General features: G+C 44.1%; 3 protein-coding genes and 1 long non-coding RNA gene across 5 annotated transcripts in view; 1 reads left to right on the top strand and 3 right to left on the bottom strand.

Moving 5' to 3' along the window:
- BCO2 (beta-carotene oxygenase 2) overlaps nucleotides 1–10,116 on the bottom strand; it is an 86,682-nt gene extending 76,566 nt beyond the window's left edge. The window contains exons 1-3 of one of the 2 annotated variants that reach the window (XM_075073600.1): nucleotides 10,009–10,116; nucleotides 8,280–8,384; nucleotides 4,625–4,769 (exon numbers count right to left, since the gene is read on the bottom strand). In XM_075073600.1, coding sequence (XP_074929701.1) covers nucleotides 4,625–4,769; nucleotides 8,280–8,282 — 148 coding nt within the window. In that variant the 5' untranslated portion in view covers nucleotides 8,283–8,384; nucleotides 10,009–10,116. The remainder of the gene's footprint in view (nucleotides 1–4,624; nucleotides 4,770–8,279; nucleotides 8,385–10,008) is intronic. The other variant, XM_075073599.1, reaches the window with a different exon arrangement.
- The window catches only part of LOC116824038 (uncharacterized), a 141,671-nt gene that overhangs the window by 93,166 nt on the left and 24,448 nt on the right, over nucleotides 1–24,057 (bottom strand). The gene's annotated exons all lie outside the window — the stretch shown is intronic.
- TIMM8B (translocase of inner mitochondrial membrane 8 homolog B) lies at nucleotides 10,187–11,674 on the top strand. The gene is made up of 2 exons (XM_032788027.2): nucleotides 10,187–10,327; nucleotides 11,068–11,674. Exons 1-2 carry the CDS (start codon nucleotides 10,238–10,240, stop codon nucleotides 11,233–11,235), a joined length of 258 nt encoding a protein of 85 aa, XP_032643918.1. The 5' UTR covers nucleotides 10,187–10,237; the 3' UTR covers nucleotides 11,236–11,674.
- NKAPD1 (NKAP domain containing 1) lies at nucleotides 15,256–23,902 on the bottom strand. The gene is made up of 6 exons (XM_032788022.2): nucleotides 23,830–23,902; nucleotides 22,899–22,975; nucleotides 20,594–20,694; nucleotides 18,302–18,460; nucleotides 17,150–17,203; nucleotides 15,256–16,232 (listed from the first exon to the last, which is right to left on the bottom strand). Exons 2-6 carry the CDS (start codon nucleotides 22,965–22,967, stop codon nucleotides 15,719–15,721), a joined length of 897 nt encoding a protein of 298 aa, XP_032643913.1. The 5' UTR covers nucleotides 22,968–22,975; nucleotides 23,830–23,902; the 3' UTR covers nucleotides 15,256–15,718.

The raw sequence follows: 24,057 nt of genomic DNA, 5'->3' as shown, positions 1-24,057 counted from the left end.
GGCTCTATCTTCCCCCACTCCTTAATCAATAATATCTATAAGAAGCTGTTAAACGAGTTGGTGAGAACTTGGGCTAAAGTGTCAGCAGTACCGAAATAGCCATCTCTATATCTCCTTTATGTCAAATGCAAACAGTAATGGCTCCAAGCTTACTCAATACTTGGTTGAAATCAGTACCTAGATGAAGAATAGCTGGCTAAAGCTAAAACCAAGTGAGGTTGAGGCTGGTAGGAAGTATGCTGAAATACTTGCCTCTATTCGATTAATCTCCCACTATTGAGGGCAACTATCCTCAGATTGTTTTAGGATACTTTTGGGTTCCTCAATGCTTTTGGATGCCCAAATAACTATGCCAGAAAATGTCCATTTCCACCTGTGAGACAAGGTGGATGAGGGAATATCTTTTATTGGACCAACTTGTGTTGGTGAGAGAGACAAACTTTCAAGCTACCACAAAACTCTTCTTCAGGTCTGCGAAAGGTACTAGAGCAGTGGTCCCCAACATGGTGTCTGCCAGGGCATTTATGTGCACCCACCTAGTGACAGTGTGAAAAGTACTGCCCAGCAGGGGAGAGAAGCCAAGGCCCCGCACCTGCCAGGGACAGAGAACTCCGGGGTTGCAGGTTGTGAGTGCCAGTGTTCTGTCCCCAGCAAGCATGGGGCTGTGGTTTCTCTCCGAACTGTCAAAAAAAAAAAAAAGGCAACTTGGACTGCCGCCGCCCAAACTGCCAAAGCGCAAAAAAACCCCAAACCTGCTCAGACTCTGCCGCCCCGAGAAGGAATGGAATGCCACCCCTTAGCATGTGCTGCCCCAGGTATGTGTTTGCTCCGCTGGTGCCTGGAGCCAGCCCTGTATGTGAGTATTCTTCCACTGCACTGATACTGCTATTTTCTCGTGCTTTGCAATTTATTATCTTTTTTTAACATTTTGCCCCAAAACGAGTGGTTCAGATAAAAGACAATGTACGTATTATTTCAATGCAGAGTGGGAAGAACCCTATTGTTTTATTGAAAATAAAGGGAAATGTGTTGGCTTATTGTGCAATGGTACCGCTGGAGTGCCGAAAAAACAATGTCAAACGCTATTTCCAAACTGATCACGGCTCTTTCGACACTAGCCATCCATTTAAATCCGAGTTGAGAAAGAAGAAAATGAATCAACTCAAATCAAACCTGTCTGCCCAGCAATCTGTTTTCACTAGACAAGTGGTAAAGTCTAAAAGTGCTACTACTGCTTCCTTTAAAATTGCTTATCTGCTCGCAAAGAAGAAAGATGGTGAATTGTTGAATGAAGCATTTTTGACTAGTGCTGATTGCCTATTTCAAGGATTTCCTAACAAAGGTGAGATTTTGTTGGCCATATGAAACTTCCATTTATCAGACAACACAGCTACGAGGAAGATAAATGGAATTTCAAGCAACATGCAAACTCATCTAAAGGATGACTTGGAAATATGTGACTAGTTTTTACTACAGTTCGATGAGTTGACAGATATATCGGATACAGCACAGTTGGCAGTTATGGTGAGAATGGTATTTAGTGACTTCACCGAAAAAGAAGAGTTACTAAAAGTATTGCCTATGAAAGGTCGAACAAAATGAGGACATCTATAATTTATTCCAATCACGCACAGCATCAATTAGTATGCCACTACACAAGCTGTCTGCGATCACCACTAATGGAGCACCGCCAATGGATTCATTGCACTCTGCAAGAAGAATGAATCCTTTCCGAACTTCATGTCTTATCGCATTATCCACCAAGAAGCTTTGTGCATCAGAGTACTTTCTTTTCAACATGTAATGAATGTCGTTAATAAATAATTAACTCTAGTCAAGCAAAACCTTTGCAACACCAACTTTTTAAGGTCCTGTTGGAAGATGTTGATGATGAACAATCTGATCTTTTCTTGCACACAGAAGTACAATGGCTGAGCAAAGGTAAAGTTCTTGCACGTTTTTTAAACCTAACTGAAGAGATCAAAGAATTTCTGAAGTCCACAAATCAGAACTTCGAGCAACTAGAAGACTCCAGCTGGTTAATGGACTTGGCTTTTCTTGCCAACATCACTGACAAATTGAACACTTTAAATCTTGAGCTCCAGGGAAAAGAAACACGTGGCTCAAATGATAGGTTCTGTAAAATCATTCAAAGCAAAACTGATCTTGTGGCTGTCACATATGAAGATGAAGTCTCTCATACCTTTCCCCAACTATGAAGAAAATGTTATCTGACAGTGATTTTAACCCATCACCATTTGTTATCCACATTCAAACAGTTGTAGAACAATTTGAAAAGAGATTTCAACAGTTCACTATCATTGAGCGTGTAGTTGCCTTTCTAGCGAATCCTTTTTACTTGCCAAATAGAGATAACAGAAATGGCTACATCAATTGCGAGTCTCATTCAAGTAAGAACAAAAGACGTGGAACTGGAGATTTTGGACCTTCAAAATGATATTGTTCTAAAATCCTGTACAACAGATGAAAACTTTTGGAATGTGGTTGACCGAAAAAAGTTTCCTGCTTTAAAAAAAAATGTAGCATACAAAATAAAATCTTATTTCAGTTCCACTTATCTATGCGAAGTTCTGTTTTCAACAATGACCATCATAAAATTAAAATACTGATCTCGGCTTACAGATGCCCATCTTGATGATTGCTGAAGAAATGCAGTGCCAAAAATCACATTGACTTTTTTAGAAAAACCACGTGAATTAATGATACCTATTTTCCATTAAGTCCTGATGACTGTGTATGATTAACTTGTGTTTAAGTTTTTTTCATATTTGTTTGTTTACTGAAATCCAGATACAAATAACAATACAAAAAGATTTTTTAATTAACCGTAACTGGCTATGTATGTTAAAGTAAGAATAATAAATATATTTGGACCAGCAGTTCAACAATGTTTTATATATAGGACTGAAATATTACTAGCCTCACCTGCTACAGCTAGTCTACATTTTGCCAAAAAAACTGTCCAATCAAAAAATAATTTTACTTTTTTCAAATAAATAAGATGAAAACTGGTTATGATATTTATTTTGTAAAAACACCTTAATTTTTCTTGCAAGTAGAAAAAAGAGCAAATTCACATGTTAAGGTGAAGGAGTAACTGCCCAATAATTTAATTAATACCATTAACATGAAAAATTACCTTTTTTATCTTATGGATTCATATATTATATATACTAAATACGAAGTTTTTCGTATTATTTAATGTACAAATACAAAATAAGCCTTGAAAAATTGTTGGTGCCCGCCACACTCTTCTGAAAACATGAATGTGCTATTGGCCACAAAAAGGTTGGGGACCACTGTGCTAGAGTATCACAGCTAACTGTGTAGCTCGAAAGCTTGTCTCTCTCATCAACACAAGTTGGTCCAATAAAAGACATTCCCTCACGCACCTTCTCTCTCTAATACCCTGGGACTCACACAGCTACAACAACATGGCATACAACAATTCCATCTGTGGCTGATTAGAAGACTGTGCCAGTTCGGAGAGGCTTGCGAGTGCAGAAAACAGAATTTTCACAGGACCTCGACCTAGAATTTCTTACACCACATAGAAACCACAAGCCTCAGCACAATCAGAACTAAATGCCAAAAAGGTTTATTTGACTAGCTTCCTTTCAGTCAGTCATGCACTTGCACATACAAAGACAAATCTGATAAAGTGTCAGACCATTCGTCCTACAGGCTGAAAAGTAAGAGTGATGCTATTTCCGTTTTAAAGTACTTGGAAAATGTTCACTTGCTAGAACAATGGGGGCTACATAGATTTAGAAAGATAACGGATAAACACACCCTGATGGCTGCAACATCCTCTGGTCGAAAACTTAAAGCAATTTAACAGCTATACAACCTCAGGAAGTGAAAGATACTGTATCCAATTGAAAAAGGAATTTAGGGAGCTAAAGTGGAGTTACCCAAAAAGATATCCAGCTGGAATTCAAGACTAACATCCTGACTCTCTCAAAAATGCCAGGGAATTAACAAGCATGTGTCTTAAGACTGATTTTTGTCTCACCCAAAAGATAGCACCTTCAGTAATACAGTACCCCTAATGCTAAGCTGATGCCCAGACTCTCTACTGGCTCTGAAGAAAAAGAGCCACCAATAAAATCTTGAGTTTCCCTTGGAGGTCTTATTTAAGCACAGATCTGTCCTGGTGCTGCTTTAGGGGTATACTCTGAAACATTCAGATCTGACGGCCATATATAACCTACTAGCCAAAGGCAGCCAATAGTCCCTCTTAGGTAGATTTCCTACTGTCTGCAAATATGAGATATGGATAAGGGAATAAACACAGGAGACAAGGTGAAGGAAGGCTCCCCTAATAGAAGTATCTACCCTGCCTTCTAACCGAAGAGACAAAATGACTAAGACCGTACCTGGTGTTAGTCTGGTCAAGGCTATAACAGACCAAGATGCAAGTCACAATAACACAAGGAATAAGAGTTTTGCTCTTGCGTTTTACCATGTGTTCTAATGTGAACATCCTGATGTGCATAGATTTACTGCTCAGCTCCTTTTGCATCCAGGACTATAAGCCCAAAGAGTAGCTCTGGTTAGTCCTGGTGAGCCATCTACCAGACTTTTTCACACCTACGCTTACCAGTGCCCATGGAGTGTGAGGGCTGCAGCCAGTGAATAGTCCATGGAAGGTCCAGGATACAGATAGGCTGCAGGGAGGAGACCCAGCAAGAGGACACTGACAGCTCGCTCACTCGTCCAGTGCAGAGATGCAGCCTTAGAACCGGCTGCAAAAAAAAAAAGCATTTTCAACACAGAGTTTTTGCTCACAATATCCCAATCTGAACAATGGTTAACTTATTCTGACCAGTTTTGTGCAGCTAGGTGCTTTTTAGATCTAAATTCACAGCCCTTAGCGGGGCAAAACCAGGTTGCCTTTGACTTATTGCTACAAACCATATTCGTAAGAACATAAGCATGGCCATACTGGGTCAGAACAATGGTCTATTGAGCGCAATACCTTGTCTTCTGACAACGACCAGTGCCAAATGCTTCTGAGGGAATCAACAGAACAGGGCAATTATCAAGTGATCCATCCTGTCATCCAGACTCAGCTTCTGACAGAGATTTAAGGGGACACAGAGCATGGGGTTGCATCCCTGGCCATCTTGGTTACCAGCCATTAATGGATCTATCCTCCATAAACTTATCTAATTCTTTTTTGAACCCTGTTATACTTTTGCTCGTCACACTTCCACAGGCAATGAGTTTCAAAAGTTAGCTGTGCATCAAGTGGAAAAGTACTTCCTCCTGTTTCATGATACCTGTTTCCTACTAATTTCACTGGGTTACCCCAGGTTCTTGTGTCAAATATTCCTATTTTAAATACCATCTTAAACGCTTGTTTTAAATATCTCTTCTCTGAATGCTCCCTCTGCTGTTCAGAAAATATAGTTCCTTTAATTAGGATACAGACAACAATAGACTGAAAAACCTGATAGATGAGGCCAAAGGAAATGCCACCTTTGTTACTTTCATGGTCTGCTGTTCATTAACAGGCCCTTTCACAAATACCACAGAACAGGCATTTTTAAAACAATAGTAAAGGTTGTTGCCCTAGTGCTTAATTGTATCAGGAACTGCCTGCAGATGCAGCGCTTGCCAGTTCTGCCTCCTTGTGGCCGTGGCTGAGGACCCTGCTCAGTACATGACAGTTTGAAAGGAGTGGCTGAAGAACAACGAAGCAGCATAACAGGATAGAGAAGAAAGAACCCTGGGCACCAAGATGCATTGGTTCTATTTCCAGTTCTCCCATCAACTGTGTGACCCAAGGCAAGCCCCCTCCCTTCTCTGTGCCTTAGTTTTCCACCTGTGATATGGGATAATGATACTGAAACCCCTCCCCTTTCTTTATGAAATGTTTTAAGACCTATGCATGGAGTGTGCTATATCCGTTAAGTATCTGATACCTCTGATAACTCCATGAAGAGCTGAGTGCATGAATTAGGATTGCTGTTATCTTAACAAGAGTAGGGGTTGGAGCCTCTGGGACTTCGCCAGGTATTCAGTGCCTAGAAGTAGCCCAAGAGGGCCCATGCTCTCAATCCTCTTCCATACACAACTACCAATACACAGTTCTGTTTGCACAGAAAGTGACTCAGACAAGCACAGAAGTGGTAGTTTGGGTTCTTTGTAATCTTGCCTACTTTTCCTATACATTTTGGACATCACTAGAAGAAATATGGTCCTAAGAGATGTTGACATATACTTAGGGAAGCAAGACACCTTACAATACATTGGCACTTAGAGTGCTAGCAGCGTAAAGTTACAGAGAACTGATTTTAAACACACATCAGATCACTTGTCTAAATGCTTACTGCTGTTTGATGAACGTGAAATCATGAGCTGGAAAAGAGATACAATGTGAACTGTACCAAAAAGAAGATATGGAATTTCTCCTGCTCTGTGCAGAGTGACCGATATTAGACAAGAACTGCTGTGACAATGGAACAAAAAGATCACCAGTAAAACAACTGTAGTGGACTAATGCGCTACTGCCATGAACTTCAAGAAACACTTTCCAACATGCAACAAGTTTCTTCTTGACATAAATGTAGCAAACTTTATGAGTTGAACTTGTTTACATATTGAGACTGTCCAAGGCCGCGTTGTTTCAAGTAGAATGGTCTGTGGAAAGAACTGTTAACACAGTATGAGTAGTTATCATAGTACGAGAAAGTAGAAAACTTGGAGGGAACAAGGTGTAGGGGCAGCTTGGCTGTCACGTTTTTATCAATTTGTTTAGTTTGTGTCTACATTCTTCATTCTATTTTCTGCCACGGGTTACGGCAGAGGTCCCCAAACTATGGGATGGATCCTCCAGGGGCTACGGAGGAAGGTTTAGGGGTGCACAACGGGGCCCAGGCCAACCCCCACAGGAGGAGGGGAACGTCACCCAGACCCAAAATGACCCCAGCTGCAGCTCCACTCCACCCCTAGCCCAGCTTCAGCACCAGTTGCAGCTCCACTCTGCCCTCTTTCCCTATCTGCCACCAGGCCAGCTCCAGCCACAGCTCCGCTCCACCCCCAGCCCAGATCCAGGCACAGCCACAGCCCTGCTTCAGCCCTAGCCCAGCTCTGCCCTCATACCCTCTCCACCCCCAGACCAGACTGACCTCTCGCCCCAGTTTCTCCCCCATCCCCACCTTCAGCTCAAGCTCTTCTGCTGAGCCAACTGTGCAGTAATGGAAGGGTGGACACAGGTAGATTCCATTACTGGTGGTGGGGGTGACAGGAAAAGTTTGGGTTTAAAGAATATAAAATCCTAATTAATTCCATTTCTCAGGTTTAATGGCATACATTATGACAGTCCTGTATTTTGGTCTTAGCCTGTTTATCTTACACCACTCTCCACTGATTCCTGCTATGTGGAGAAAGGAAATTTTGTCCAGCAATGAACCTTCCCTCCAATTCAGTTTTTCTAGCCTGACCTCAGATGGACCAGAAGCTTCTGTTCACTAGAGGAGCCACAATTTCTGCACCAAGCTTACAACAATCAGCATCGATCTATGACAGGGCCATAAAAAGCACCACCCATTCTTTAATCTATCTTCCCTTTTCCTATCTTCCGGATTTCTGTGGAAATTGACTTGATTAAACTAACATCTTTGTTAGTAAACTGAGAATGTCTGTTTGAAACTCAGTCAATTTCTACAATTTAAGAGAGATGCTAAGGAAAAAAACGCTGGATTTAGAATGACACTTTTCCTGCATACTGTAGTAAAATGACATTGCATGTGAGATTACCGCAAAGTTAGTTTTGGGTTGACAGAGAGTCGTGAAGTTTTCAGCAGAAACCATGAAGTGCAAAGTGAGGTCTAATAAGCCACAACAGCACTATTTCCTGTCCACAGACATGACTGCCAGAATTTTCAGGCAATACTACTTTCTATGCTCTTCAAAAACAGGAGGGAAAAACCACACAGCAATTTGCAAATTTTTGTAGCATCTAATTATACTGTAGATGTTTACTTGTCCAACTCCTAATTTAAATTATGTCAATTGATTTTAAATCAAAAACTTGTTCAGATTTAGGTGCAGTGAGTAGATAAGGCAGCTTCTTATCTGGGACTATACAAATCACTCCATGATGCCAAGAAAACACTAATGACCAGGGTGATTGAGCTGGTTGAATGGGTCAGGATCAAATATCACATAAAAACAATAATATAGATAAAGAATAGCAGCTTCCCAAGTGGTTATTAACAGAACTTTTGTCCCAACTTAGACTAACATACCATAGCTCCTGGGAGAGATGTGGATTTGATGTGCCAGAGTTGGCTGATCCAAGGTCGTTGTACAGGCAACCACAGGTCTGGTCAACAGACTTTTACTGAGAAGAACTGTCAACAAAACAAAAATTGATTAGTTGCCTTTTACACTCCCAAAACTTAAAGGTAAATTCCTGGAAGTTAAACTACAGCAACCAGCATCTTAATCAATAAGCAATAAGAGTCCAGAGGGTTTCCTGAAAAGGAAAGCCAGTGGTTTCTTCAGAAAAAAGGATGCACAAAGTTAGAATCAGGATTACAAATTACACCCCACAAATAACACCTGTGGGTGTGTGTGTGTAAATGTGTTATTTGCAAAACTTCTAACAAGCCTGGTGTACACACGTCAGTGTTTCCCTACTAAGCATTTAATATCCAAAGCCCTATGCCTCCACAAGTGAGGCAAGCTGCACCCAAAACAGTGATTCACGGAATCTGAGACAAGAACTTTAACCACCAACTCTGGCACGACAAACTTTGCAGTATCGTTGTGAGCATTAGGGAAATCTTGCCTTCATTTCATGTGCTAAACAGGCTACACTAGAAAAGACCTGCTCAATAAGCTGTTCTGGGTAACTACAGTATTTTCAAAGATCTGAACTGCTAGTAGGTCTAGTGTGTTCTTTCTGATGCTTGTTTGCACCTTTAAGCTGCCAGATCTTTATGGCATTGACTCATTCAATGGCTTGGCATAGCTGACACATAATAAAATATTCTGCACATCTACAGTTAAGTAATAACAGCGCTATGCCTTTCACAAAGGGCCCTCAAATGAGCTTTATTTTACTACCTCTTTAAAGCTCACACAGGCAGCTGGAAAGCTTCACAATTACAATTGACAAAGCGTGAATTAACAGATAGTTTGGAGTTGCTCTCAATCTTTCCAGACTACTGCATGCCTTTCTGGAGACTGATTTGTCCTGTGTACCCCCAAGTTTGACCTCACTTAAAAAACTACTCACTTCCAAAATCAGACATAAAAATACAAGTGTCACAGCACACTATGACAAACTGCTTATTGTTCTCATTTTTACCATATAATTATCAAATAAATTAACTAGAATATAAATATTGTACTAACATTTCAGTGCATGGTCTATAGAGCAATGTAAACAAATCATCAGCTGTATGAAATTTTAGTTTGTACTGACTTCGCTAAAGCTTTTTATGTAGCCCTGTTGTAAAACTAGGCAAATATCTAGAGGAGCTGCTGTACCCCCTGGAAGACCTCTGCGTATCCCTGGCTAAGAACCACTGGTTTAGCGACTCTGAACTCTCTGGGGAAGGGAGCATCTCTGGCTCTGCGTTTGTACAGCACCCAGCACAAGAGGCTCCAACCCACCTTCGAGCCTTGGGGCACCAAGCCATATAAACAGCAGCGGAGGAGATGGGGGGAAAGCAACAGCCACCCTCCACCCGCCGGAGCCAGCCTGCAATGGGGAGGCCGCCCTGAGCAGCGCAAGCACGGGATTCAGTGGGGAGGCAGGACCGAGAGGGGCCCCAGAGCCGCTTGGCACCGGGCAGGCGGGTATCCACCCCCCGCCACAAAGGGGGTCGTCACTATCGCTGCCCCGCGTCACCCTGGCCCATGCCCCACAGCGAGTCACCGCCAGAGCTGGGAGCAGACCCCGCAACCCTGGCCCCGGGCAGCGCCATGGAAGGGGCGGGCTGAGCCCCCCGCGCCCCCGACACTCACCCCGCCCCACGGCTCGGGGCCGCCACAGGCCCCCCCGCACCACCAGCGCCGCCATCTTGGTGTCTGACCCTTGCCCGCCCCCACGGCCCCAAGGGCGCCAGGGCCCCCGGAAGCGGAAACAGCCCCGGGCTTGAGTCGCCGGAGGCGGGTTGGCCCCGTGCGCGAGGAACTGGCCTCTTCACTTCCGGTTCCGCCGGTGAAGGTCACAGCGGCCGGACTCGGCTTCCCGATGGCGGAGCCTGGCGGCCCGGACCCCGCGGTCTCCGAGCTGCAGCGGCTGGTGGCCGCTGAGCAGCAGCGGGCGCAGTTCACCGCCCAGGTACCTGCCCCGCCCGACCCAGCGGGCCTGTCCCCGGGGCCCTAGGGGCTTCCCAGGCCCGCGATGGGCAGCCAGGCGCCCTGCGTCCCGCCACAGCCCCAGCCAGCCCGGCACGCGCTTCCTGGGGCTCCTCCCACATCGGCCCCAACGGGGTCCGGACCCTCAGTCACTGGGACCCCTCGTGCCACCCCCTTCCCCCAGGGGCTCCTCCTCCTCCCCCTAGATACTTATAAGCGGTGCTGCATGGCAGCTCCTCCCGGGCACCTCTGGGCTTGCTCCATCAGTTAGGAATGTAAAAAAATTGCTCAAGCCGCAGCAACTCTTTGGTTACCAATGAAGCCCTGCTTGTAACCCTCCCAGAGAGAGCAAGGCAGCCCCCTGTACGTATCCCTTGACACTCGTTTTGCGAGATGAGCGTGTGTGGGGTAATGTGAGACAGTGACTTGGTTCAGTCCCTAAGAAGTAGATGCATACAGCACAGAAATCACACTGTCTTTGGCATTAATGGACCCCTTTGTGCGTGTCATTAGAAGGGCCCAGTACTGAATCAGCCACAGTGACTGAACTTCTCAGTTCCGAGGGTGATGGGCCCTTCAAGAGTAAAGCACAAGGGGAAAGGATGGTGTTCTGGCAGGACTCCTAGACAAGTGATTGTTGTGCTCCTCTCATATTTTAGCTTTCCCATCTGTAAAATATTTGATTAAATAGTAGTAATTAACATGTTTTCTGTTCACATCCAGGTTCATAACTTCATGGATGTTTGCTGGGACAAATGTGTGGACAAACCTGGCTCAAAGTTGGACTCCAGAACAGAAGGCTGTCTAGCCAGTTGTGTGGAGAGATTCATTGATACCACCTTATCCATCACTAACCGCTTTGCTCAGATTGTACAGAAAGGAGGACACTGATTACTGCATTTCCCAACTCTGGACAACCCAATCCTTCCTATTCAGGTCGACAGACTTATCAGCTGTCAGTGGAGCATCGTCACATGTTCTAAGCTACATTTTATCTGACACTTTCACGAAATGCAGCAGTGGTTGAACAATCATCTGCAGAAAGCACAGTTGTCCCTGTGAATTCTTTAGCTGCACTGAACTGTTCATAAATGCATCATCGTAATGCAATTTAATAAACCATCAGGAACACTCGTCCAAACAAGTCTTGTAATGTGAAAGTGTATATCACTGCTTTTCTAAGTCTTATCTAATTAGAAGAAAGTAGAGAAAAGATGTGCTTGTACTATCACAGGGGATGTGCATAGTATCTTAGCATCAAAATTAAATTTTAAAAATGTAATATGAATATAAATGTTTTCGATGAACTAATAAATTAATGAAAACACTTGTTCTGCTGGAGTGTTTGAAGCCTAAATCTAGAAGCTGCACAGTTAGGATAATGAATGAAAACTAAAAAGTGAAACTGGTTAAAAGCTTATTGCTAGGGCCTAGTCCATTGCACAGCAGTTCTGTGGCTGTGAAACTTGCTGCAGGCTCCAAGCTTTTTTTTCTTTTAAATTCGTTATAGCCCCTCTGGTTATAAAGATGATCTTCAAAATGTCAATGTAAATTGATATAGTACCTTAAATTTTGTCTGTATTAGAAAAGTTGCACTGGTTTAACTAAATCTAATCAAACAGGTGGAAAGCCCTACTATAGAAGCATTTTCACTGCGTTAACCCTCACTTATATCAGCTTAGCTTAATTTGGCAGTACACTAATGCAAATGACAGAAGACCCCAGTTATCAGTATGTTAGAGTATGAGACAGAAATCTGATGCATGCTTGAGAGACCAGATTAGATTTCCCCTTACTTATGTTTAAAGGTACAAGAATAGATGCAGTCTTATTAATGATCTACATGGTGATATTTTACACAAATTTAGCCTTACCTGGTGAGCAGTGATTGTAAATAAACTGACCACATATTTAAAAAGTCTGGTTTAATCTGTGAGCCCATTAGAACTTATCTAATAACATGAACATCCACCACTGTGTCTTTCACACATACACACACACACTAAAAATCCTGTACTTAAGTTTCATAGAAAGGATATACAATCCATTCTGCCATCTCTGGCAACCTCTTAAGAATTCTCTGCAAAAATATGTAATACAACATCATACGGAGCAGGAAACCTTGCCTTGGGTAGGAGATTATATAAACAGTCCTGGAGGGTACCAGAACTGCAGACACACAAGATATTTAACAGATTTGGGGAAGGGGTAGAAAAAAAGAGGGCAATTTCATCAGTGAATTTCTTATCTTGTTCAACAAGGACTATTATGGAGCACCATTCCAGCAGCCTCAGGCAGACATTTAGTACCGTAGACACTGCCGCGTTAAGGGGAAAGAAGGCAAAGTTAGGATCATCATGGGTAAATAAATAGTGGCCAGGGCTGGGTAAAAGGTCCTGAAGCCCATTCTGGCCAGCCCATTATCCTGAGTAAATGCCTTGAACTGGCAGGAGCCCAACTGGTATATGTTCTTAAATGAAGAAGCATGAGGCAGCCTATGTTCAAATGCCTGGAGACACTAATCCACCAAAGCAAAAGTACTGACATACCAAGCACTCTTTTCAGTGGTTGCATTAGGAGCTGGACGTTATAGGATAGTAGGATCACTGTTTGAGCCCCTACATTCAGCCCTGCCCTAAAATCCCCCCATAAAGTCCACATTGGGTCCAGTGCAATATATGAATCTATTCTGCAGTTACACATCTCCTAAATTAAAACCTTTCTGTAGAGGATTTCTTTATAAACATAAAAACCTCCTTGAAGGTTTCTCCTGTGGTGCGTGAAAAGCTGCTGCATTGTTACTGCATGAACATTTCTGCAGACTGCAGTAGAGAAGTGGCTCTCACGCTGAACTAGAAAAGAACCATTAGCAGCTCCCCTTCCTGCCCGTGGGAATCCCTGCCCCAGGAGACAGGACCTTAGAGAAACAGGACATTGCTTAACCCCATCCGAGAAGGAGCTACCCACATACTCATGCCCTGGAAAGGAAGTCACAAACACAGGCCTTCTAGAAGAGGGAGTGGGTGACAGAGTGTAGACCAAGCACTGTGGCGGTGGGAAAGGGGGACACGGAATGAAAGATACAATGATGTTTCTCCATTTTACCAGTGTCAGCCCATACGCACAGGGAGACCTAAAAAAGCTTCACCTACAGCTGAAGAAAGGGAGACGACAAATTTAAACCAAGACCAAGGATCTGGGCTATGCTGTATTTATCCAGGTTCCCTCCTCTTCCTCCCAAGTATCTACTAGTTGTCTGATTGAGCAGATTATAGCCAGTAAGGCAGGGAAGATTTGTTTGCCAGGCTGACATGTAAGACATTCTCATCAGAAGATAAACTACCCCGATGTTATGTTTCTGCTATGTAGTTTTGAACTCTCAACCTCTCTGAGCCCCAGGTATTCCCCATTCTATGCACTATTCCTCCAGCTGAGGACTGGTCCTTTGGGGCCCACCACCCTGATTCTAATTCCTCAGGGCCTGTTTCTGCTCTCCCAGCAGGGTAAATCAGGAATAACTCCACAGAAGTCAACAGAGCTACAGTGATATAAGATTGGGGAGTTCAGAATTGGAATCTCAGGCAATTTACATCTGCCAGGGGCTGTACAAACATTAATTCCACTCAGAGACCCAAGAGGTAGGTAGGTATGAGCGAGGCACTTGGTCTGCAGCCCCAGGAGCTGGGAGTGCTGTCTCAACAAGAAGTTCTGAGGAAGAAACCTATAAAACCCTTACCTATGTGTATAACCTGCCTTCAGGGCACTGCAGAAGCACAAGTGGGAACATTATTAGTTCATAGATTAGCAGAATAAGGATGGGTAAGAGTTTTTAATACAAAAACATGCCCCAACCTCAGTATGTCAGAGCAGTAATCTACACTGCTCAGATCAGAGAAGCATTTAGCACTGTCCAGTCTCAGTGGCAAAAGCTTTCAACTGGAATTTCACTCAAGCAAAGCTAAGTCAAAGGAGGATCCCAAGACATGCACAGATCTGAACTCGTAAGAATGATGTTTCTGCTTGATTTGGGCACAGATTTGTAATCCTACTGCAATTCCATGGCTTACATATATGCAAGCACACACACAGAGAAAAGGCTTTGTGAAAGGTTTGAGACCATAGTTTATATATCTGGGAGCCCAGACACCTCGATTCTGATCTAGAAAGATTGAAGACCTCTACATTCTGTGAGCGTAGACACCACCTACTGTCGCATATGGAAATTCAGAGGAACGTGGGGTATGAGACTGTATGTGCTAAGAGTCTCCTTTGCCATCTTCTACAGGAGGGTATTAAGCAGGGATGCAATCTCCTATATACAGACTGGCTCCATAAAACATATTCACAGGTCCATGGAACCTGATCAGTGGTGAACATATTGTAGAAAGAGAGGAGCAGCCCTGACCAGACTTTAAGAACCCCTGAACACATTCATGCTCTGTCCCTGGGTCTTGCGCTAAAGTGGTGGTAAGGAGATCAGATTTCAAAAGGAAGATACAAATGGAGTCTTCATGTTTATTGCAGGGAGAAAGGGTTCGTTCCCGCCCTGTATCTCAATCTTTGTGTCAAACACACTGGGCCAGCCAGAGACAAAACAGGAAATCTATCAGAGGCCCGTCCATCAGCACAAGCGGATCGAGAGGGACGTGTTACTGATAAGAAGGAGGGCAAGTCAGTCACATAAAGGGCAGAGGTAGGGGATCTGAGGTAAGTTTGAAACAAACCACTGCAGTGGGATCACCACACCCGCCCTTCCTTGTTCCAGACCACTGCCTCCTCCTTATTTCGACTGTCCACCTAGGGCCACATCTGTTTATTTTCATCATGGGGATAATGCTGCAGTGAAGGGCCCCTGCTGTTAAATCCAATGGCACATCCTTTGTAATCAGGTTGGCAGAAGTGCTGTTAGTCTGTGGCCTCTGCTCTTTATTGTAGTTGTGTCTTGGTCATTACGTGGTTATGCATGAAAAGAGGAACAATTTTAAAAAACCCAGAGACAGTGCTGATGCACCTGTTTCCCTTCTGAAGATGGCTCACAGGAACTGTCAATTAAAACTGAATATGGCCAGGAAATTAGACGAATTATAGAATCAGGAGTCTGGGGTGGGTGGGTAGAAGACGTGACTTGGGGGACAGGCTTCTTCTCCACAGACCTTTCAGCTCTCCTGATTGTAAACCAGCAAAAACCAAAGATGTGCCCTCTGCGAGCCAGCAAGGTCCAGAGCCCATACCTGGGCTGGCAGGGTATAAAGTTCTGTGCTCCAGAAATCAGTCAGGCACCATGTTTGTACCACTGGGCAGCATTGGGAGAAAACGTCCGCCTCCATTCACTGACGTGCAATTTCACCCATGGCCCCAGACTCACAGCCTCTTGTTAGTCCTCATCTGAGCTGTCCTCCGACTTCTCATCAGCTGCCACTTTCCAGTTCTTCCTCTTGCTTTGCTTCTCCTGAATCTCACTGTGCCTCTCTAATGCAGACACAGTGCATTTCCTTCTTTTTTTCTTAGGCCACTTTTCCTTTTTCTCCTCAGGTTCGCTGTCCTCAGAGCTGCTCACACTGGAAGAGTCACTTTCCTGCCCAGAGGAAGAGGCAGGTTCCTTTGCAAGCCTTTTCCTGGTCTTCTTCTTGTGCTTGTGTTTGTCTTTCCCTCTCCTGGTGCCCGAAGTCCCCTCCTCTGAACACTCGCTTTCCTGGGAAGAATCTGATGATGCCTTCGCCTTCTCCTTTTTCCTCTTCTTTCGCTTTTTGTGTGATCTCTTTTTCCGCTTCTTCTTCTGTGATTTCTTTGGCCTCTTCCGTTTGAGTGACTCAGGCACAGACTGTTTTCCTGGGTGAGACTTCCTCTTTCCATTGACAGCGTTTTGTTCATCTTTCTCTTGCTGGTCACTGTAACAGGAACAAAGAATAGAGGCCTGGGCAGATTCTAAATTAGCATTCCCTATTTCAAAGCATCAGTCAAGCCCATCTATCCTGAGCTCCTTTCAGGACAGACATATGGATGCTATGCAAGAAAAGCTGGATGCATTTTTAACTTCACCACTTAACAGTTTGGGTCCATATCTTATAACTGAGATGAGGGGCCATTTCAAAGGCATTTTAACCATCCCAGAGCATGGAAAACATAACATAATCCTGTAAAACTTACTAAGAACTCCTTATCTGTGACTAGCAGGAATCAGATAAGTGCTAGATCTGGCAATTCTACTATGTACAGTTTTTTAAATAAATAAATCTGTGTCCCAATCATTTGCGTTTCTTTGTTTGCATTTTCACTCTTAATTGCTCTCATGCTACCGGAGCTCTCATTCTGACTTGCATTTCTAGGTGCACACATGCTTGCAGGTAGTCACGAAAGCTGGATCACTTCAGGAAATAGCCCAACTCCGAGAAGCCAAACACTTATTTGCATAACATTTCAGTCACTCTTAACACAGGGTTAAAGCTGGATGTCCTGTTATTAGAAGAGATACAATCACCTCTCAGGGCTCAGAACAGGGAGGGCTCTTCACTGCAGGAATGATGCCACATATGGCAAAGTAAGGATAGCATTCAAGCCTTAACTGAATGTTTATGCCTTATGAACTGAAGCCAGCCCTCTCACATTATTGTCAGAATTGTTTTTAGTAAGAGAACACATTAATGGACTGGAATTTCAGGCCACATGTCTGCTAGGTAAACAATTCAATTATGCCTTGAAAGGTCAATTTAAAGTCTATATTGGAGAGGTACAAGCTCTATATTTCATTGTGTAACTTGACAGAAATTAAGATGTTGGACTTTTCAGTAAGCCTGTTTGTCCTTACCTGTCAGTATCAAATTCCTCTGGATATAACTCTTTATAGCCACTGTGACCCCATCTGCAAGAGAACAGCAGGAAACATGTTAAAATCATACAAAATATTCAGAACCAAAATGAGGGTGAAATGAAAGAGAGAGCTTTAGGGAAAATACAAAACACGAGTCCGGACCAATAACAGCTAGTATCTTCCTTACTTGTTTAAGGTCCTAACATTTTGCTTTGCTAGGTTCTGTTCAGACCATTCTGGGCAGACTAATGGCCACTTCGCTTTTTTCTGGTAAGGAACTTGTACCTCCCTGTGCAGCAGAAGCCCAATGATTTGGGAGTTCACACTTCTCATAAACACCCAGGAAACATGGGGTGAAATCTTAGCCCCACTGAAGTCAATGGAAGTTTTGCCATTGACTTCACCCATGGTGTGTAATTTGCTTTTCTCACCCTGTGTATTTCCCCATAGTAAGACGGTTTCATTTGTATTCAACTGTGTGATCACAAAACTCCATTTATAATGCAAAACACAAGTATATGGTCCTTTATTACTGTGGTAAAATCTACATACATCTAAAACCTATCCAAATACAGAATTACAGCTGTACAGGAATTTCAGGCAGCAAGAATGCCAACAGCCAGATTAGGACTGGGTGCTAATAAAAATAAAAAGAAGACACCTGAAGGAATGAAACAATTAGCTAAAATGACAGTAAAGGAGGAGTTCAGGGAGGTACAATGCAGCTCCTGTTTCTTAGAAATACCCCCAAAAGCACTGACTAGTATTTCCCTGTCAATCTGGGAGATTAGCTACTTGGATATCATAAGCAGGTTTGGTTAAATTCTACAGAGAGCAGTACTAAACAAGCCTTGGGTTTAGGGCTGTATTCATTTCATGCCAGAGAGGAAGAATGCTCTTGTGACTAAGGCACAGGACTGAAACAAAGGAGATCTAGGCTCAGTTCCCGGCTGTGTGTGACACTGGGCATGTTACTTAAGTCTCCCTGTACCTCACTTTACCACCCGTAAAATGGGGATGATACTACTTCCTTATTGCACAGGAGTGTTGTGAGGATGAATTCACTAACTTTTGTGAAATGTGGGGGCCATAGAGTACCAAATCCTTTTTCTATAGGAACCATGCTAGGACAGTAATTCACCCACAAACCTATCTGGCATGTTGGCTTCACATTCATAGAGCTTCTTATTCCAGGTCCGGGCCCGGAGAAGATCATCTTCAGTCATGTCAGGAACATGCACAAAGTTCTTTGCCTTCCAATCAGCCCTTTGGCTCTCCTCATCGAAACCGTCACTGCGCATACGACTACTGCAGAGAGAAAATGAGTGTTCTCCAGTGGTCATTTCAGAGGAACAAATGATTTTTTGGGCAGTCAATCAATCTAGGGCACAGAGGGCACTGGGGAGAAAGCACACATCCACAGTCTCTGGACGTCAGTCCATGCAAAGAGATTCACTCCATCTCCACAGGATGGTCACTCGGAGCTTCCATGGGACCACCCCAATAATTAATAAATGACTTGCACAGACAGTTGCCTTTCATCAGTTTCTCAAATCACTTTGTAAACAGTAATTAATTATGCCTCACAGTACTCTGAAAAAGCAGGTATGCATCACGTCAAGCACCACTGAAATGCTACCACCTCTGCTTAACAGTGCACAGTGACACAACAACTTAAGGCAGGAAATAAAGATGACAGTATCCAGTAGAAACTGGAGGGGGAACACAATTACTGGAGTTGGAATTTGGTGAGAGTACCAAGGTTAACAGCCTGAATCTAATAAAAAGTGCCATGGGGTCTTCAATGATTACAACTGATCATGATTTCACTTTTACATCTCATCTAAAAGATAGCCTCTCCCAGCACCAAGCTGGGCCACTGAGCTCAATACAGACTCAAACGCAAGAGTTAACAAAACCACTTCTCATATCACTTGCTCATTCCTTGAAGGTCTTCATCCACTTAAAACCAACCTGACCCTGCTTAGCTTGTGAGATCTTTGTTTCAGAGTAGTAGCCGTGTTACGGTATGGCTACACTTGAAATATCAAAGTGCTGCTGCGGCAGCGCTGTGAAATGTGAGTGTGGTCGGAACGCCAGCGCTGGGAGAGAGCTCTCCCAGCGCTGCACGTAAACCACATCCTCTACGGGTGTAGCGTGCAGCGCTGGTAGCCGCGCTCCCAGCGCTGCCGCCCTGATTACACTGAGGCTTTACAGCGCTGCATCTTGCAGCGCTCAGGGGGGTGTTTTTTTCACAACCCTGAGCGCGAAAGTTGCAGCGCTGTAAAGTGCCAGTGTAGTCAAGCCCTTAGAGACTAACCAATTTATTGTTAGTGTTAGATCTTTGTGAGTTTGTTATGGTGAGAGTACCCACAGGTACCCTGCTCTTACCTACATTAATACTGGACAGGAGCTGGACGAAATTTATGTGGTGCAAGACCTCGGGTCCGAATGATTTAATTTAGTGATAACTCACATCACACTATAAATACTAATGCACTAGCACTGAGTACATCTACCAAAGACACCGCAGACTTTTCAGATGTCACTATCACATTTCTTAACCAAACTATAATCCTGCTATTTCAGAGGTCCCAACCTATCTAAAGTTACATATTTTTAAAGCTGCACACCTGGATCACGCCACAAAGATGCAGTGTGAAACTTCAACAGGAAGTGTGGTGTATATAGGTGTGATGGGGTGCCTGCCCCACACTGGGCTCTAAGGAGTTAAAAGAGCCCTAGGGAGGCTGTGCAGGAGCCAGCCAATCAGAGAAGGGCTGAAGGAAGCAGCCAATTAGGGCCAAGCAGACTGATATAAAAAGTGAGCTGCTAGGCAGAGAAGGGTAGCTCTCTGCTGGGAGTCAAAAAGACTGTATCTCTGGAGAACTGCCAGCATTCTGGACAGAGCAGTGCTACAAGCAGGGACTGGAGGAGCAAGAAACAGCTCCTGGCTGGCTGGCTGCTGGGGTTTGCAGGCTCAGGCAAGAGCAAAGAGGATGAGGAGGCCACAAGGAACTGGTCAGACAATTTGCTGCAGCAGCCACAAAGGGAAATGGCTGAACAGTGGACTGCAGATCCCCTGGAACAAGAGAGTACTGTGTGTGGCATAGCCAGAAGACTGTGTCACTGAAGAGGATGCCATGGTCCTTAGAGGTGGCTCCTAGAGTAGGTGATGGTGGCAACGCACCACCAAAAGAAGGTATGCTAATATGCAGAGCTAATCCCCAAAACAGCCAGCAGGACGCACCACAGGGATGAGTGAACCCCATTTAAACAGGATTATACAGGGATGCTCCTGTGTGGTCACCAAAATAGTTAATGAAGTTTTGGCCCTTACACAAGGCTCTTGCTCTCTCTTTAAAGAACTTTGCAAAATTAAATAATACTACAATACAGAGTGGTAAAGAGGATTATTTCCTCCAGATAACTAAGTCCCACCTGGAGGTATTGGGTGACATTCTCCCTTGCTTCCATGGGTGAGTCTCTTGAGTCTGCTTCTCCAACTCCCTTATTTTCCACATTTCTGATTCTTCTTGAATCTGAAAAATATGAAGAAAATGAGAAAATTAAGTAATCTACAGAAGTGATGCTTTGCAACTACAAAACACTATAAACTCACTTCTTCTGGGTCAATAATTGAAGTTTGATGGATTTCAAACTAAATTGACCTGCTGCAGTGACATAAATGAGCCTTTTTAGCTACACCAAGTTAACCAAAATGAGAAATGTCATAATGACAATTTAGCTGCAGCAGCAAACAACTTTGTTTTATAGATGAGGAGCCTTATTCTGTAATCTGATCCATGCTGGTGGACCCTTCAGTTCATACAGAAACTCTCACTCATGGGAGCTCTGTACTCCTCCAGAGTTCTGCTCACATAGCTATTGCAGAGCTGAGTCCCAAGTGAGTATTCACGTTAAACGCTTGAAAATACAGCATACCCAGTGCTTTGACACAGATTCTGTTCACATAGCCTTGTTGTGCATGTGGCATCATCTTAAGCATATATGAGATAAATGCCTCTTGGAAAATGATCCTGATGAATTAAATGCATTAGTAAAAAAGGGCCAATTTCTAAATCTCTCAGGAAATACCAGCCTTGTGCACTAAAGTGACATTCAAATCCCAGTGGGGATCCATTTTACTGAGGCACAAAAACCTAACAAATGCTAAATTAAAATAATTATCTTTCTTATCTTAAAGAGAAGACAAAACTCAAAGTAAATGTTGTTGGGAGGGGGGAAAGCTTTTATAAGACATAAGAGCCACAGAAACACTTCCCTTCATTTTAAATAAATGAAACTTGTAAATAAATATTCTCTTGCCATGCCTACAAATCAAACAAGGCAGCACTTAGTATCTGAAAGTGAAACTGACTTTTCATAGGTCTAGCTGAGAGAGAGGCAAAAAACGACACACGAGTTTAAACAGGGAAAAACTAGATTAGTAAAAATACAAGTCATTGTTAGTAATGTATGCAAGGAGCTGTGCTTGTGCACAAAATGTGATTTTTTTTTCAACTAATGGGGCCCCTTTAAAAATTAATTCATCTGTGCATTCAGGATTAAATTCACTTCTGTGCAGAAAATTAGCAGACAGCCTTGGCACCACTTAAGTCCAAAACAGAGCCCTCTGAAATGCTTAGTTGTTTATATATTTTTCATTTTATTTCTGGCAATATAGTGTTAATTCATTTTATCTACGCTCAGTAGGTGGGTTGGATCATGGTGGGTGGGTGGGCAGGCAGGTCCTGGAGATGGGTTGGGTTTGGTCTGGTCATGTCCTGCCCCTGGGGTAGGGGAAAAAGACCTGGGAGGGACAGGTGGGGTTGCAGAGAGAGCCCTCCCCACTCTGACCATGCATTAGTGGCTCCTGTCCTGTGGGGCTGAGCTCAGCTCCAGCCACTGAGACCTGGAGCATGGAGTTTCAGCACTGGTCAGGTTTGGCCCAGCCAACCCGCTGTCATGATGATGGAGGGGCAGCTGCGTCAAATCTGAGCTAGCTCGCTGTGACCCACGTGCCAGGTGGCAATGCATGGAGAGGCGAGCTATGTCCAGCCCCGCAGAACAGGAGCCAACACTGTAGAGTGAGTTTTTCCATTTTATTTTGTGTTATTTCTCATTTGCAAAAAACATGGAGCTCTAGCCCCACATACACTCCCAGACTAGGGGCCTTGTGCTGGTCTTTTGCCCAAGAGTTAACTTCACCCTAAGCTTTGTCTTCTAAATTTAAAATTAGTATAAGTTTTTAAGATGAGTAAATATCTTAAAAATGTAGGAAGAAAAATGTTTGAAACAAATTTAATCATGGTGCAAGTAGCATGGACCTCTCTTTCATTGATGCGCTGCAGAAATTTCTACCTTCAAAAATATACTTGTATGCGGAACTGATTTGCTGAGTGCAACAACATAAGTTTAGCCACCATAATTTAGTAACAACAAAATGAAAATAGCATAGCTTGAGACAATGGCAGCAAAAAAGACCTTTCCCTTGTAAATATCATAACACTGGACATGCAACACTAAAGTAACAGGAGAAAGATCTTGATATACATGAGGAAAGTCAGACTGTATCAGCAAGACAAGGGGATACAATAATATCTTGGACTGGACTAACTTCTGTTTGTGAAAGAGACAAGCTTTTGAGTTTACAGAGAGCCCGGCCCTGAAGAAGAGCTATCAGAGATGGTACTACACTTCACCACAGGAGAGAGAAGCAAAGGAATAGAACATGGTCCCATACCTTGTTGTGTGCATCAGTGTGACGAATGACATTTCGTAAGAGAACTTTTCCTAAAGGGACCCGGGACATTCTTTAACCTTCACAGAAGTAACAAAAAATAAGGCTATTAGAAAATCACATAAGACTCGGTAGTGCACAAGATGCTCTTGTCAGGACAGGGAGATGAATGGCATAAAGGCAAGTCTTTTTCCATCTGTGTGACAGTAAATGTGCTATTGATACAGGCTGAGATATGTGTTCCCTAAAAAGCCACTGCATTACCCCCAGACTAAGCTTCTTATGAGACCGTCTGCACGTACAGGGGCGAGAAAGGATGATCCAGCAGTTGGTGCCCACACCCACAGTCTCTGATAAGTCTCTGTATCTCATACCCCATATATCAATGAGAAGATAAGTGATAATTATTCTCTCTCTCAAACTAATACTTCCATGTTGAGTGTTTAACATGCTGTGGCTCTGAGCCTGCTGCTCCCATTTACGCCAGTCTGAGTCAGAAGTAACTGCACTGAAATCAAGGAGCGACGCTGGTGTAAAACTGACACGTGGAAGAGAGAGCCAGGCTCTACCTATACAGCCGTTCATCCACCACTGAAGCGCAGCTCCCTGCGTGGTATCACCCAGCCCCCAGCAGATCAGGGCAGAAAATAAAGGGACCACCCGGAGAGCAGGGAGATCGAGCGAGATTTGCTTTCATCTCAGCCCAAAGCACCAGCCTGCCTGGGCCCCCTCAGTAGCAACACGCAGACAGCCAGACAGAAACAGCGCCAGCTGGCAGGGAGCGCAGGGCAGCAGGGCGCTGCCACAGCACTGGGCAGCTGGGGGGGGAGGGCGAGGCACAGGCCCACACCGGTACATTCAGGCCTGGGGAGACCCCCACCCAGCGCTCCCCCGCGGGCCAATAACCCACCCCCCAGCCCAGAGCCCGTCTCACCCACGGAGAGAAGTGCTCGCTCCCTCCCCCCGGAAGTGCGTGCCCCGGAAGTGCTTCCAACGGAAGCACTCGGAACTCGGGGGGGGCTGTTTGCGACACTTCCGCTTCCGGGTGACGCCCGTATCGGTTGTTATGGAAACGGCGTCGTGTACCCAGAGGGAAGATCTCTGTGGCGAGTGAAGGGGAGAGAGTGGGGGCGGCACGAGGGCGCCGGGGTGGGGCCGAGGG

This window comes from Chelonoidis abingdonii, chromosome 18, assembly GCF_003597395.2.
Source record: "Chelonoidis abingdonii isolate Lonesome George chromosome 18, CheloAbing_2.0, whole genome shotgun sequence".
Classification (NCBI taxonomy): domain Eukaryota; kingdom Metazoa; phylum Chordata; order Testudines; family Testudinidae; genus Chelonoidis; species Chelonoidis abingdonii.
The sequence above is the reverse complement of the archived record's forward strand: the minus strand, read 5'-3'. Positions and strand labels throughout refer to the sequence as shown.